The sequence below is a fragment of the Trichomycterus rosablanca genome, chromosome 3, assembly GCF_030014385.1.
Source record: "Trichomycterus rosablanca isolate fTriRos1 chromosome 3, fTriRos1.hap1, whole genome shotgun sequence".
Classification (NCBI taxonomy): Eukaryota; Metazoa; Chordata; class Actinopteri; order Siluriformes; family Trichomycteridae; genus Trichomycterus; species Trichomycterus rosablanca.
The window spans coordinates 21,884,545-21,899,712 of NC_085990.1; the positions used below are offsets into that span (position 1 = coordinate 21,884,545).

The 15,168-nt window shown below is 37.6% G+C and overlaps 1 protein-coding gene across 2 annotated transcripts in view; it reads right to left on the reverse strand.

Moving 5' to 3' along the window:
- Nucleotides 1-15,168, reverse strand: part of ipo4 (importin 4) — a 42,507-nt gene that overhangs the window by 2,218 nt on the left and 25,121 nt on the right. For both annotated transcript variants that reach the window (XM_062991048.1, XM_062991049.1), the window contains 12 exons: nt 14,417-14,528; nt 14,078-14,190; nt 13,922-13,999; nt 5,858-5,915; nt 5,542-5,647; nt 5,170-5,363; nt 5,012-5,062; nt 2,240-2,365; nt 1,920-2,146; nt 1,676-1,808; nt 198-302; nt 51-120 (listed from right to left, as the gene is read on the reverse strand). In XM_062991048.1, the coding sequence (XP_062847118.1) occupies nt 51-120; nt 198-302; nt 1,676-1,808; nt 1,920-2,146; nt 2,240-2,365; nt 5,012-5,062; nt 5,170-5,363; nt 5,542-5,647; nt 5,858-5,915; nt 13,922-13,999; nt 14,078-14,190; nt 14,417-14,528 (1,373 nt within the window). The remainder of the gene's footprint in view (nt 1-50; nt 121-197; nt 303-1,675; nt 1,809-1,919; nt 2,147-2,239; nt 2,366-5,011; nt 5,063-5,169; nt 5,364-5,541; nt 5,648-5,857; nt 5,916-13,921; nt 14,000-14,077; nt 14,191-14,416; nt 14,529-15,168) is intronic.

The window sequence follows — 15,168 nt, forward strand, 5'->3', positions numbered from 1 at the left end:
CATTTACTTACAACAAGTATAACCACTTCAGAAAGACCCAGCACACTCACCTGCATCGATATCCTTAGTTCCCAGTACATGTGTTGCAGCTGATAGTATTGGTTTAATATGACTAACAACCTACAAAATGTAAAAATGTGCATTTTTATTGAAAGAAATAGGAAAGGAAGCCTTGGAAGGAATGAACAATTAATTACCATGGCTGGGTTGCAGGAATAAATAAAAGCTAAGCAGCTGTAGATAGTCTTATTTTCCTCCATATCTACCTGCAAAGGCAAGCATTCCAGAAGCGCAGGAAATACCTGGAGAACAAATGAATATTTGTAATATCAATCAAATTTTGGGTTTTAATGCACAAGTTACACCGATCAGCCATAACAATAAAACCACCTCCTTGTTTCTACACACAGTCCATTTTATCAGCTCCACTTACCATATAAAAAGCACTTTGTAGTTCTACAATTACTGACTGTAGTCCATCTGTTTCTCTGCATGCTTTGTTAGCCCACTTTCATGCTGTTCTTCAAATGGTCAGGGCTCTCCCAAGACCACTACAGAGCAGGTATTATTTGGGTGGTGGAGCACTGCAGTGACAATGACATGGTGGTGGTGTGTTAGTGTGTGTTGTGCTGGTATGAGTGACTCAGACACAACAATGCTGATGGAGTTTTTAAACACCTCACTGTCACTGCTGGACTGAGAATAGTCCACCAACCAAAAATATCCAGCCAACAGCACCCTGTGCGCAGTGTCCTGTGACCACTGATGAAAGTCTAGAAGATTACCAACTCAAACAGCAGCAATAGATCTGACTTTACATCTACAAGGTGGACCAACTAGGTAGGAGTGTCTAATAGTGGACAGTGAGTGGACACTGTATTTAAAAACTCCAGCAGCGCTGCTGTGTCTGATCCACTCATACCAGCACAACACACGCTAACACACCACCACCATGTCATTGTCACTGCAGGGCTGAGAATGATCCACCACCTAAATAATACCTGCTCTGTGGTGGTCCTGACCATTGAAGAACAGGGTGAAAGCAGGTAAAAAAAAGTATGTAGAGAAACAGATGGACTACAGTCAGTAATTGTAGAACTCCAATGTGCTCCTATACGGTAAGTGGAGCAGATAAAATGGACAGTGAGTGTAGAAGCAAGGAGGTGGTTTTAATGTTATGGCTGATCAGTGTATATGTACAAACCGACTCAGCAGACATTTCTGGCTACTGCAACACAAATAATTGTAAAATTGTATGATTGCAATTATAGACATTAACAGCACTATAATTATATTCCATTTTGGGGCATTAAGGGATGGCTTAACTGGTTCACATCAATCTTGCAGGCTTTTAGCCTAAAAATTCAAGTTTTTTTTTTTTTCAGCCTGAATTTGAAAGTTTTTTTTAATTGTATGTTATTATTTTAACTTGCCCAGTGGGCTGTTTGTTATAATAACAATTATTATTGTTATTATTATGCATAATTAGAGTGGGCCCACACTATTGGGCTCCAGGTGGTGTCCAGGAACTACCACATTTTTCTAAATAAGTAATACCGAAATCCAAGATATTCCAAAGTGTTGACGATCAGTTTGGCACATTAAGTCTTTATTGCCTAATACTGTCAACAAATATTTTGAATGACATTTGCACAGAATGCCATACTCTTATTACCTGCTCAAGTGGCACTCCTTTTATGTGGCTCATAATCATCCGACACAGGGCAGCACACAGATTGTCAATTACTCTCCTATCTGATTCTTTGACCAATAGGTTAGAGAAAAGAGACAGCATCATTGGATAATCACTGTAGGACAAAGTTAAGGACAATCCAAACAAACAGCACTGAAAAAAGTTTCATCCAAACTTTGTTTTTTTTGTACAGTACACAAAACATACACAGACATCTAAAGGATACGAAGCGATGATAGGTCCAGCAGCCTGAGCTAAGGTTCCCAACCCAAACACACTGTTATTCCGCACCTCTGCATCACTGTCTTTAACACCACCCACAAGCACTGGCAGTAGTCGATTGGACAGCTTCCCTGCAACGGACCTGCCCCCAGCCACACCTACCAAGGAATGCAGAATCTCACCAAGAGTGCCCACAGCAAAGGAGCGATCTGCCACAGTACAGGAGGACTTCTGCCCAGAGAAAAAGAAAAGGGTTAAAGCTCAAAGTTATGCTCAAAAGAAGGCAGACTAAAGAAAATGGTGATTTACAGAAAAAATACTCACAGATTTGTTTATAACAAAGGGAAGTAAGTCATTAAGGTAAGGATAGAAGGTTTCTGCTGGAACAGCTGAAGCCAGGATAGGAATTCCTTCTCCAGCAAACTCCTGTAGCATTGCATCATACTCAGCCTAAAAGAGAGATAGTTGTCTTTAACAATGTTTTCTTAACTGTTCTAGCATCCCTACATTTATTCCACTAGCTAATACTCAAGTCATGGCATAAAATTTGATTTAGGGCTAAACTTAACATTACGTTTTTTTGTAACAACTACAAACCGCATTTCCGCTGCTGGAGACCCCAATCACATATGAGAATGGTATATTTGCCTGAAACATGCTCTCTCAGACGCGTGTGCAGTCCACCAACCCCTTCTTATTTGCCCATATTTATTTCCCATACTAGTTTCGTGCATAAAGAGTCACACACTGAACCCTGCGTTCCTCTGGCTACTAACCTTACACAATGTTGAGGACCCTTTGGTCACTTTGGTGATGTTTTACAGCACAACTCAAGCCAAGTGCTGAACAAAGCAACAATTTGTGCCAAAGCTCACAGCTAGTGAAGCTAATGCTCTAGAGCAGGGGTGTCAAACTCACGGCCCGCGGGCCAGATCCGGCCTGCCGCGTCATTTGATCTTATAATTTAATGCGCTCCTGCGCCTTTAAGAGACAACGTGACATCGTAGTCATGGCAACTAACTTTAACCTTCGCTAAGAAGCCATGTGACTTTTACGGCAAAAGAACGCGGGGTAGCGTAGTCAGTAATGTAAACAATAATAAATAAATACTGATTATTATCTTGCAATATAATACCCAAGCATTGTCTGTAAGTAGTGGCGTTTATATTCTCAGTTGTTAGTAAATGTTTAGTGAGTAGATCACAGCGTTTTAGTTACAAATTTACCGTAATTAAATAGTTGTTACGTTACTATAGCAATTAGTATCTTTACACACAATTTTAACTCGTTATTTTACGTTTGGTTAAAGCTCATATTGTACCAGATGTAACACTTGACTACAGCTGTGTGCTTTTACTGTATTAGGTTCTTTATTGTTTTTATTGTTTGTATTTTTACTAGGGCTGTCGAAGTTAACGCGATAATAACGCATTAACGCGACCTCAACTTAACGCGATTAAAAAAAATAGTGCCGTTAACGCAGATTCTAGTTCATGTTGAGACTTGACTGGTAGAACAAACATTTTAATGTCGGACTTGCCACCGTTTTTCATTTGCGGTTTGTTAACATAATGTAACCGATCGTCGTAGTGATGTACTTGCTTAATAAAGAAATAAATACACGCTATATTCACAAGTTGTCGGGAGCAGAACACTTTATTACACTTAATTAACTTCTTCTTCTGTACCGAATACCGGAAAGCTGAGTCAAGCACGTTAGTTCATGAACTATGGAAGCCCCAAAGGGTCAAAACACACTCACTTCGTGTAGAAACGTCCATCAAACCATTGTCACGATACAACCACAGAAAAGTCTGTTACAATAACTACGCCTTATCCCATCTAAAGCACCGCTGATCTACAGTGTTTGCTGATGGAGAAATTCTAACCTACAATCTGACATTTACTGCCTAATATGTGAGTGAATAAACTCCCTTACAGTTTTCTCTTGTCCCAGCAGTTTTTAACATCAGTACATTTAGCATAAAATGTGTTCACCATTTTAATTGTAACATTTCACTTAAAAATCCTTGTTTTCTATAACATTTACACAGATTTTTTTTTATGTGATTAATCGCGATTAACTATATGAAATTCTGAGATTAATCGCGATTATCAAGGTTTTAATGGTTGGAGACTTTATTGTTCATTAGGAAACTAAGCATGATCCACTGAAAAATCACATTTGATTCAATTGTAGAATCTATAGGTATTACCCAAAATGTAACAGGACCCAGTTACCTCTGTAAACATACCTTAGACCTAATATTAACTTATAGTATTGACAGACAGCCTGGTTGTTTAACCACAAAATGACTTAATCTCAGATCATTCCTTCCTAATATATAAAGTATATAATCTAATGATATACAGCTACCATATTGCTTTAAATCGAAGCGCACCATCACATCTGCAACTGCAGCAGCATTTATAAACAACCTACCAGAATTACCAATTATGCCACCATCAAAGCCTAAAGAGCTAAAACAGGCAACTCGACATTTAGAGTCTGTGTAGAACCAGTTAAAACTAAATTGATTAGGAAAAAAAAGCTTGCTTTATGATTCAATGACCACTAACATACTCTAAAACAAGCAGCATGAAAATTAGAGCATTGAAAGATGCCCTAAGTATAAGCATGCACTAACAAAAGCCATATCCTCATGTTATTGTTCCTTAATGGTGTATAATAAGAACAATCCTAGAGTCCTTTTTGAAACAGTGTCCAAATTTACTAAAAACGTATCTAATATAATCTAATACAATCCAACTGTACCACCTGAGCCTGAGCTCATCTCAGATTAACCAAAAGACGTCAACTTCTCTGTGCCAAAGGTAAACAGTACCATACAGACTGTTAAAGTGTAAAAGCCAACATCTGTCATGGTATGGAAGTGCAGGGAATTAGTGACTATGTGCACATGTGCATGAGTGAATGTACCACTGACAACAAGGAATATATTGGGAATTTAGACACATGCTGCAATCAAAGCCACATCAGCTCACAGCACACTATCAACTTATAATAAAGGCTATTGAGCACAAAGCAGCAGAGACAAAGTAAGGTTGGTCTTAATTTAATAAGTTCACAAATACCTGCTGATCCTCATCATCTGCCTCATCCCCTCCTCCATCCTGACAAACAGTCTAGGCAACAGACAAAGAATTTTAAAATGCTAGATTGGGAGAATAAAGTGGAACATGTACAAATAGAAAAGTAAATACATTTTAAAAATCTGGTATGGCATCTTCACCTTCTTTTTCAGCACTTCTCGGATGGCTTGGCTTATTTCAGCTAGTATGCCCTGCATCTGCAAAGCATCCCCCTTGCAGGCTTTAATGACACCATTCATGGCCTCCAATACTCCCATGACAACCTGTCGCTCACGCTCCTTTTTGACAGCCTCCAGGAAGCAGGGCAGCACCACACACAGCAACTTGTGCAGTGCTACGCGCACACACATTTCAATCAGTTATGAAAGTCAACAAGGCACAAAAAAGGTTTGTCTAAGCTCTGTACAAAGTTTACAAGAAACAACTCACAATCAAGGCAAGATTAGAGCAACAAAATTAAGAGAGACTGGGTTGTCAGTGATGATAGAAAAGGGTATGAAAATTAGACATACCCTGGCGATTGTCATCAGTAGGATTTAACTGCCACACTTTATGCTGAGCTTGGCAAAACTGGCCCAGGGCACCAAAGGCTGCTCTCCTCACATCCTCATGTGGGAACTAATACACAGACATCAAAATAACTACTTGGATAACACACAAGTACACATATAAGCAAACTCAAAGCATACTTTTGTGCACACACAAAAGACACTAGGTTTTGTCAAAGATCTGGAAATCACGTTGCACACACTCCTTCACTCACTCATAAATGCCTGCACCCTTACAAATGTGCACTTCAACACAGATCAGCTTACAACAACAACTTACATCACAAAGCTCATAAACCTGTTCAAAGCATGACAGCAAGAAGGGCTGGAAAGCAGCACTGAAAAAGAAAGAAAATAGATCATTAGTTTGTATTAAGTAATTTATTTTAAAATAAAAAAAATCTATTTGCAAAATAGGCCATACCTGGTTCTTTATGTCAAGTTATGTCAAATACATTGGTTGTTACATTGACATGTAAAGCATTCAGCTGACCCAATAATTTAAAAAAGTCTGTAACATTTTATATCCCTCACCATATTTTACAATTTTCAGGATACATAATGGGTTAAAATGACCCTTTTGTGTACAACCAACTTGCAAAATGTTTAAAAACCAACAATGTGCGTGTTGTTCTAAAATGTTTCAGTTTCCACAAGACCAGGGATGTCCAAACTACAGCCTATGGGTAATTTGCGGCCCATTACCATTTTTGAAACAGCTCGCGAGGTATTTTAGAAATAAAATAAGTTGGCTCTCTATTAAGCAGCTTTTTTAATGAAAAAACTGTTTAAACTGTTTGAACTCAAAGGTTTCACTATTGCATAATACAAATCAAAAACACTCCTCAACTCAAAACATTAACGTTGCACCTACATCAATGTTTCCGAGTTTTTAAATAGACATGGCAACTAAAAATAAACTAAAACTAGATTTTAGGCATGCTGGGAAAAAGAATTCATTTTCCTCTGTGTACGTTTAATTTAAATAAGTAAATAAGTATAATCATCTTCCCTTTTGGGATTGTAAACTGGTGATTTAAATTACCAAAATCTTAGTTTACACAAGATTAGTTACTCAAATAAAAAGGAAGTATAATTATTAATAATTAAGTAGGTCTTTATATTTTTATTTGTTTTATAACAAGTGTCTTTGGCCCGTGTTTGCACATTTTTTACTGCATCTGGCCCCCAACAAGAAAATTTGCACACTCCTAAACAAAGCCTTCCAAATGAAGAAATGACACTAAACAATTCTGCAAAGTTGAAAGTGGGTCTTCCACAGTGGTGTAAAACACTGATTTACAGTTATCTGAAGCTTTTTCACATGGGTAATACAGGTGCTGCTTCCTTTGTACCACACCATAGTACCATAGTTTTGCTGGTGTGACTTGCTCTTTTTAAAGCACATTTTGTTTATCTGTTTATTAGGGTTTTAACGTCATGTTTTACACTATTTGGTTACATTCATGACAGGAACGGTAGTTAATCGATACACAAGGTTCATCAGTTTACGAGGTTCACAATTTATTGTTTCCAATTCACCTCACTTGCATGTCTTTGGACTGTGGGAGGAAACCGGAGCACCCGGAGTAAACCCACACAGACATGGGGAGAACATGCAAACTCCACACAAAAAGGACCCGGACCGCCCCACCTGGGGATCGAACCCAGGACCTTCTTGCTGTGAGGCGACAGTGCTACCCACTTAGCCACCGTGCCGCCCAAGCACATTTTGTATCTGTAAAAGGCACACGATTTCTGATCAAATTACATGTTGGCTTTACACTGCTGACTTTGTGCACTTTGTATTGTAGAATTAATATTAAGTGAATATAATTGTCGTTTTATCAGATCAATATAACAACCTAAAATCATGAAATCTTAAGTATACATTCCATACAAGTATGCAAACTGTCGTTGGGTGCATACCGTTTGCTTTAATCATCCTTAAGATGTGTCTACAACTCAACTGTCATACATTGTCAGGACCTAAACCAAGCCAAAAAGTTCAAACAACTGTGAGGTTCTCAAATTGTGGCAAGGCGTAGATCACTATTAGCATATAAACAATATACACCGATCAGCCATAACAATAAAACCACCTCCTTGTTTCTACACAGTCCATTTCATCAGCTCCACTTACCATACACAAGCACTTTGTAGTTCTACAATTACTGACTGTAGGCCATCTGTTTCTCTGCATGCTTTGTTAGCCCCCTTTCATGCTTTTCGTCAATGGTCAGGACTCTCACAGGACCACTACAGAGTAGGTATTATTTGGGTGGTGGATCATTCTCAGCACTGCAGTGACACTGACATGGTGGTGTGTTAGTGTGTGTTGTAGGGCTGGGCGATTTTCACGATTAATTCGGTTAATTAGCATGAACGTTTTCACCCGATGTTAGAATGTGACAATCGCGATTGTTTACATACTTTATATTTTAATTAAAATACCAACATGTCACGAAGCAGAAACTGACCAGACGCCCACGGAATATAAATCAGGGAAAGTTTAATATAAAAAGGGCGAAAACAGTGTACAAAATCAGGTAGAGTCCAAAACCAGCGAAAACCAAAACAGTAAACGGATGACAACAAGGATTATACACGGTAACGGTCAGATTCAGTAATAAGGAGCGCAAACACGATCGGCAAAACGAGACACAAACAGAAGAGTTTAATTAAGATTCACTGAATCAAATTCACTGAATCAATTTACATTTACTCGCGTTACTGTAATTGAGTCGTTTTTTTTATGTACTTGTACTTTTTAAAGTAGATTTTACAGCCTGTAATTTTACTTTTACTTAAGTATGTTTTGTATTAAGAATTGTAATTCGCTACATTTTAAATCACATCCGTTACTGAGTAAAAAAATCACGTCTGGGAAACTGCTGCAGTGAATTCTGCGATAGAGTCGGATCTTTTGTCTCGGTTTCTTTTAAAGAGCCGTATGTATGTAACGACTCCCAAATGTGCGAATCGGTTCCTTTATTTTGGCTTAAAGGGCCGTTCAATAGAATCGAATCATTCTACGACACATAATAGTGGTTAATACAGTTTGAAAGTTTTATGGGACTAAAATGACACATTACACATCCTTAAATGTTTAAAATGTTGTATCCACCCCCCAAATCACAAGAGGACAAAATCAAAGCTGAGCTGAGTGATCACTTGATGCCCCCCCAATGTAGATACTGATACAGACTCACTCAGTGGTGGAAACAGCACAGTACAGGCTCGTGTTCCTTTTAAGAAACCTGTAAAGAACTTTTTGTAGTTTTTTTCCTAATGTAAGGAGGTTCTGCTGAACATTATTTAAAATAAAAGTTGTTTGTGAGCTATTCTTAGATATAGATAGATAAGGATATAGATAATTTAGATCTATTTTGTTTTAATTATTGTTAATTATTGTGATATCGTTATTGTTATAAAGTTTGAGTCCCTTAAAAGGATAATTATAGGTGGTGCTGTTACTATTTTTGCACTTCTGCAGCCTTTAATTACAATGCAAAAAAAGAAATTTGAGTCTTATTTTAATTGCATTGTACGAGAACAAAAAAAATCAAAATCGTAATCGACAATCGGGTATAATTTTAAAATAATTGAGATTTTTTTTTTTTTGCAAAATCGCCCAGCCCTAGTGTGTTGTGCTGGTATGAGTGGATAAGACACAGCAGCACTGCTGGAGTTTTTAAACACCTCACTGTCACTGCTGGAATGAAAACAATCCACCAACCAAAGATATCCAGCCAACAGTGCCCTGTGGGCAGCGTCCTGTGACCACTGATGAAGGTCTAGAAGATGACCAACTCAAACACCAGTAATAGATAAGCAATCGTCTCTGACTTTACATCTACACACCACCACCAAGTCATTGTCACTGCAGTGCTGAGAATGATCCACCACCTAAATAAAACCTGCTCTGTGGTGGTCCTGTAGGGGTCCTGACCATTGAAGAACAGGGTGAAAGCATGCTAAAACAGTATGAAGAGAAACAGATGGACTACAGTCAGTAATTGTAGAACTACAAAGTGTTTTATATGGTAAGTGGAGCTGATAAAATGGACAGTGTGTGTAGAAACAAGGAGGTGGTTTTAATGTTATGGTTGATCGGTGTATAAGTCTTTGAGTGTTACCAGGACCACAATGGTCTTAATCTTGAAAATATCAAATATTATCAAGTATCAAACATAGCAAAATGGAAATACAAGACGTTTGGGATGTTTTATAAAACACAGTATAAAGAATAAAGAATGTGATTTTTTAATTCTCTTGAATCTTTGATCAATGTAGAATAAAAATATTTCCAATGTTTTCATTGATCAACCTCATTGTAGTTTGTAAATATAAACACATTTAGAAAGTTAGGACAGAGGAGTGTTTACTGTGTTACATCACCTTACCTATTAATGAAACAATAATGGTTTGGAAACTGGGGACACTAACTGCTGTAGTTTTGCAGGTCAAATTTTCCTTCATTCTTGCTTAATACAAGACTTCAGCTTCAGTCACCGTCATCTGATTCTCCTCTTTATGCTGCACCATACATTTCAACTGGAGACAGATCTGGACTGCAGGCAGGCCAGTTAAGCACACACGCTCTGTGTTTATGAAGCCACACTATTGTAGTCCAAACAGAATAATGTCTGGCATCGTCTTGCTGAAATAATCATTAACCCGGAAAAGTACGCCCCCTTAATGGCAACATGTGTCTCTCTAAAATCCCAGTACACATCGCTGTGTCAATGGTACCCTCAGACATACACAAGTCAACTATGATATGTGAACGAATGCTCCTCCATACCATGGCACATGTTGGTTTTTGCACATTAAACTGATAACACTCTGGATGGTCTTTTTCATCATTGGCACAGAGAATTTGTTTCTCTAGAAAACAAGCTAAACCATGGACTCATCTGACCACAGCACACATTTAGACTGTCTGACAATCTAAGATGAGCTTGAGCCCAGAGAGCTCTGCAGCATTTCTGTAGAGAATTGATGTACAGCTGAGTTAAGTGGCAGTGGTTTTCTGATTTTCTCCTCTTTTCTTCTCTTTTTGGAGTGTGTTGCACGCATCAAATTGTGAATAAGTTTCTACTTACAAGTTAATCAAGTTGATCTGTGAAAACAGTTAGAGAGTTAACAAATCACAGATTCTTCTGTTTATTGCGTTTTACAAAACAAACTTTTTAAGAAATAGGGTTTGTATCTTGGCCCATTTAAACCTTCATAAACCTGTCTGTTCAGTCGAATTTGGCAAACAGGCAAAAAAATATTTTTGGTCAGGGAGGTAGAAAAGAATTAATCACTCCAACAGAGCTCCAGTGTAAAGATAAGAGACTCTCTCTGTTGGATGGACAACCATACATACAGCACTGCACAAATCAGGCCTTCATGGCACAGTAGCAAGATAGTATTCACCATTAAAGAAAAAATAAATGACACATGTAAAAGACTCAATATGAGGAAAATAAATCTCTGGTCCTAAAATTAAAAACTGAATTCTTTGGGCTGAACAGCAAGCACCATGTCTGGCAAAAAAACAGGTCATGCTCACATCAGCTTGAGAATATCTGCCATGTCAAATGGGGTAAACTATAGAAATCAATGTGTTCAAAGCCAGGTATAATTGCTGAAAAATGTTTTCCAAAAAATAAAATATAAATGGGCCTAAATATTTCTTTACATGGGATTTTACTTTTTGATTTTTCACTTTGTTGTTACGGGTCAATATGTGTAGTGATGAGTAAAATTGCAAAAAGTGTCTAAAATCAAATTCACAACATAAACTGTGTCCACTTCCCAACTAAGTGTGATTACTTCCAGCATCCATCAGCAGTGTAATCCATTACCATGCTGTATGAATAAACTTAAAATCTTTAAGAATTATGCTGGAAGAAAATCCAAAAACATCTCACTCTTTGACATTAGAGCAGTTATGCACACTTAATCTGAGATAACCAGAAGTTCATAGCACAGGCTGAAATACACTGCCTGGCCAAAAAAGGTCACACACTCTAATATTTCGTTGGACCGCCTTTAGCTTTGATTACGGCACGCATTTGCTGTGGCATCGTTTCCACAAGCTTCTGCAATGTCACAACAATTATTTCTGTCCAGAGTTGCATTCATTTTTCCCCAAGATCTTGTATTGATGATGGGAGATTTGGACCACTGCGCAAAGTCTTCTTCAGCACATCCCAAAGATTCTCAATGGGGTTCAGGTCTGGACTCTGTGGCCAATCCATGTGTGAAAATGATGTCTCATGCTCCCTGAACCACTCTTTCACAATTTAAGCCCGATGAATCCTGGTATTGTCATCTTGGAATATGCCCGTGCCAACAGGGAAGAAAAAATCCATTGATGGAATAACCTGGTCGTTTAGTATATTCAGGTAGTCAGCTGACCTCATTCTTTGAGGACATAATGTTGCTGAACCTAGACCTGACCAACTGCAGCAACCCCAGATCATAGCACTGCCCCCACAGGCTTGTACGGTAGGCACTAGGCATGATGGGTGCATCACTTCAGCTGCCTCTCTTCTTACCCTGATGCGCCCATCACTCTGGAACAGGGTAAATCTGTACTCATCAGACCACATGACCTTTTTCCATTGCTCCAGAGTCCAATCTTTATGCTAACAAATTGAAGCCGTTTTTGCCGGTTAGCCTCACTGACAAGTGGTTTTCTTAAGGCTACACAGCTGTTTAGTCCCAATCCCTTGAGTTCCCTTCACATTGTGCATGTGGAAATGTTCTTACTTTCACTATTAAACATATCCGTGAGTTCTACTGTAGTTTTTCTACGATTTGATTTCACCAAACGTTTAAGTGATCGCCGATCCTGATCATTCAAGATTTTTTTCCGACCACATTCCTTCCTAGAAGATGATGTTTCCCCACTGTCCTTCCACTTTTTAATAATGCGCTGGACAGTTCTTAACCCGATTTTAGTAGTTTCAGCAATCTCCTTAGATGTTTTCTCTGCTTGATGCATGCCAATAATTTGACCCTTCTGAAACAGATTAACATCTTTTCCACGACCACAGGATGTGTCTTTCGACATGGTTGTTTAATAAATGAGAAGCTACTCACTGCATCAGTTAGGGTTAAATAACTTGTTGCCAGCTGAAACATAATCACCGATGCAGTAATTATCCAATTACCTATTTGCTTAGTTAAATCCAGGTGGTGACCTTTTTTGGCCAGGCAGTGTATTTCGCAATTTAGATTATGAATGGTCAAGCCAAATCTCTACCAGTGAACCGGTAAACATTATACCAATCTCTAAATGGTATTGCTCAGCTGAGATCTTCACCATTTTTACTTTAAATTATTTCATTTATATTATTTAAAAAATATACTATTTGAAGAACTTACATTTCTGTACAATCATAAATTTAATGGGAAAATACAAAAAATATTCACATTTACTTTGACTTTTATTTAATTTCAGACAGTATGAACCCAAGCTATTTAATGTTTTGTCTGGTCAACTTAATTTAATTTGTTAATATACAATAAATCCTACATTACAGGTCTGCAACACATTCCAGAAAAGTCAGGTTGGGACAAATTAGGGCAAACCTTTGTCAAGCACTACAATATTATGTTTCACAAATGTCACATAAAACTTACTGTACAAAACAGAAGTTTTAACCATGTCCAGGAGCGGCATCGAGTTCTCTGCGCTCTGAGGCATTACACCTCTGTGATGACAGCATTATTGCAAAACAGTACAGTACATTAAGATTTTAAAACAAAATATCATGCCCGCCCTTTTCCAGGGACATCCATTCAACAAGACATTGCAAAACCACATGCTGCACACATTACAAAGGCATGGCTGCATAGGAAAAGAGTATTGGTACTGGACTGGCTTGCTTGCAGTCCTGACTGGTCCCCAATAGAGAACGTGTGGACAGTTTTGAAATGAAAAATGAGACGACAACCCCATAATGCTGCACACCTTTAGACGCGTTTGCATGAAGAATGGGACAAAATAACAGCTTAAACACTTTATCCCTTGGTATCCCCTGTGACAAAACATCTTTTAAGTGTTGTGAGAGGGGATGGTAACATTACAAAGAGGTAAGTGTTTTACCGACCCAACTTTTTTTTTTAATGTGTTATAGACCCAAAATGCAAGAATGAATGTAACAAATTAAATGAAAATAACCAGACAAAACATAAAATATCTTGGGTTTATACTGTCCGGAATTACATAAAAGTCAAATGTAAGACACATGCATTTTCCAATGTGCATTGTAGTGTTTTTATAAGTAAAGAAAAAAACTTGTTGAGTGTACACTTGTGTGCTTAGTCTCATGTTCTTTACCCAGTGTTGACAGCAATTTCTCCCAGGGCATCACAAGCATCCTCTTTCTCATCAATGTATGCATTTTCAACACTGAACCTACAAAAAAATAATTTAAATCCCTAAGATATTTTTAAAAAATTATCTAATGTATAAATAACAATAAAATATACATACCCAGCAACATCCTCCATCTCATTGTCTTCATCTTCCTCCAAAACAGCTTCACCTTCATCGTCGTCATCATCATCATCCAAGTGAACAAACTGCTTGTCCTCCTCTACATGAGCCTGTCAAAAAAAGTTAAACTACTAAATACAGTAAAGGCATTGATACATTCTTTATTATTATTATTATTATTACTGTCATTAAGTCAATTTTTATATAAATATATTTGGTCCTTGCAAGGACCTTGACTGTATAAAGAATTATTTATAAGGTGGTAAATAAAATCAAGGATTTACATCAATTAAAAATTTTTAAGCAGCTTCTGCCTGATAGAATAACTGCACTTACAGTCACACCCTCTGTAGATTTTAGTGACAGTTGCATCAATGTGACGATTGCAGTAAGATGAGGATTAAGACTTTCCGGGCTGATTGTTGACACAGCTGAGAACAAGCTATACCTGAACAATAGACAAATATTGAAAATAAGTGCCATGGCTTATAATGATATCATTTTAAAAAATTACATTTTCTACCTTTTAGCAACCAGGTTTATTAAGCATTAAAGTAAGTTGCAAATAGATTTCACTGCATCCACTGAAGAACAGTATCATTACAGCTAATAAATCATAATATTGAGCAAAAAGAATAATTCCAACAGCAACATTCTTTACTCTAAACATCCAATTTTTGTAACTAGTTCTCACAATTAATTAGACCATATGCCCAAAATTATGCAGAAACCTGTTCTAATTATTGAGTTTGAGCATTTCAACCACACCCATTGTTTAAAGCACCACCATAAAGTGGTAGATCCCATACACTTGAGCCACTAAGGGCAAAACCCCATAGCATGTTAAAATTGCTATCTTTTTGTTGTATTACTCACTGCAAAATTGAACTGGAGGTAACATCAGAATAGGAATTGAGTCAGGTGCTATATGAAAATGCTTTTTATTAAAAATGCCAAATTTGGTTCTTCTGCTAAATTTTTTTTAATTGAGAACCAACCATCATAAGTCAACAGTAAAGTAAGGAGACATCTAAAAGTTGTGTCAACAATCCTAAGGTTTTAATTATTACGCCTAGGTAAAAACAGCC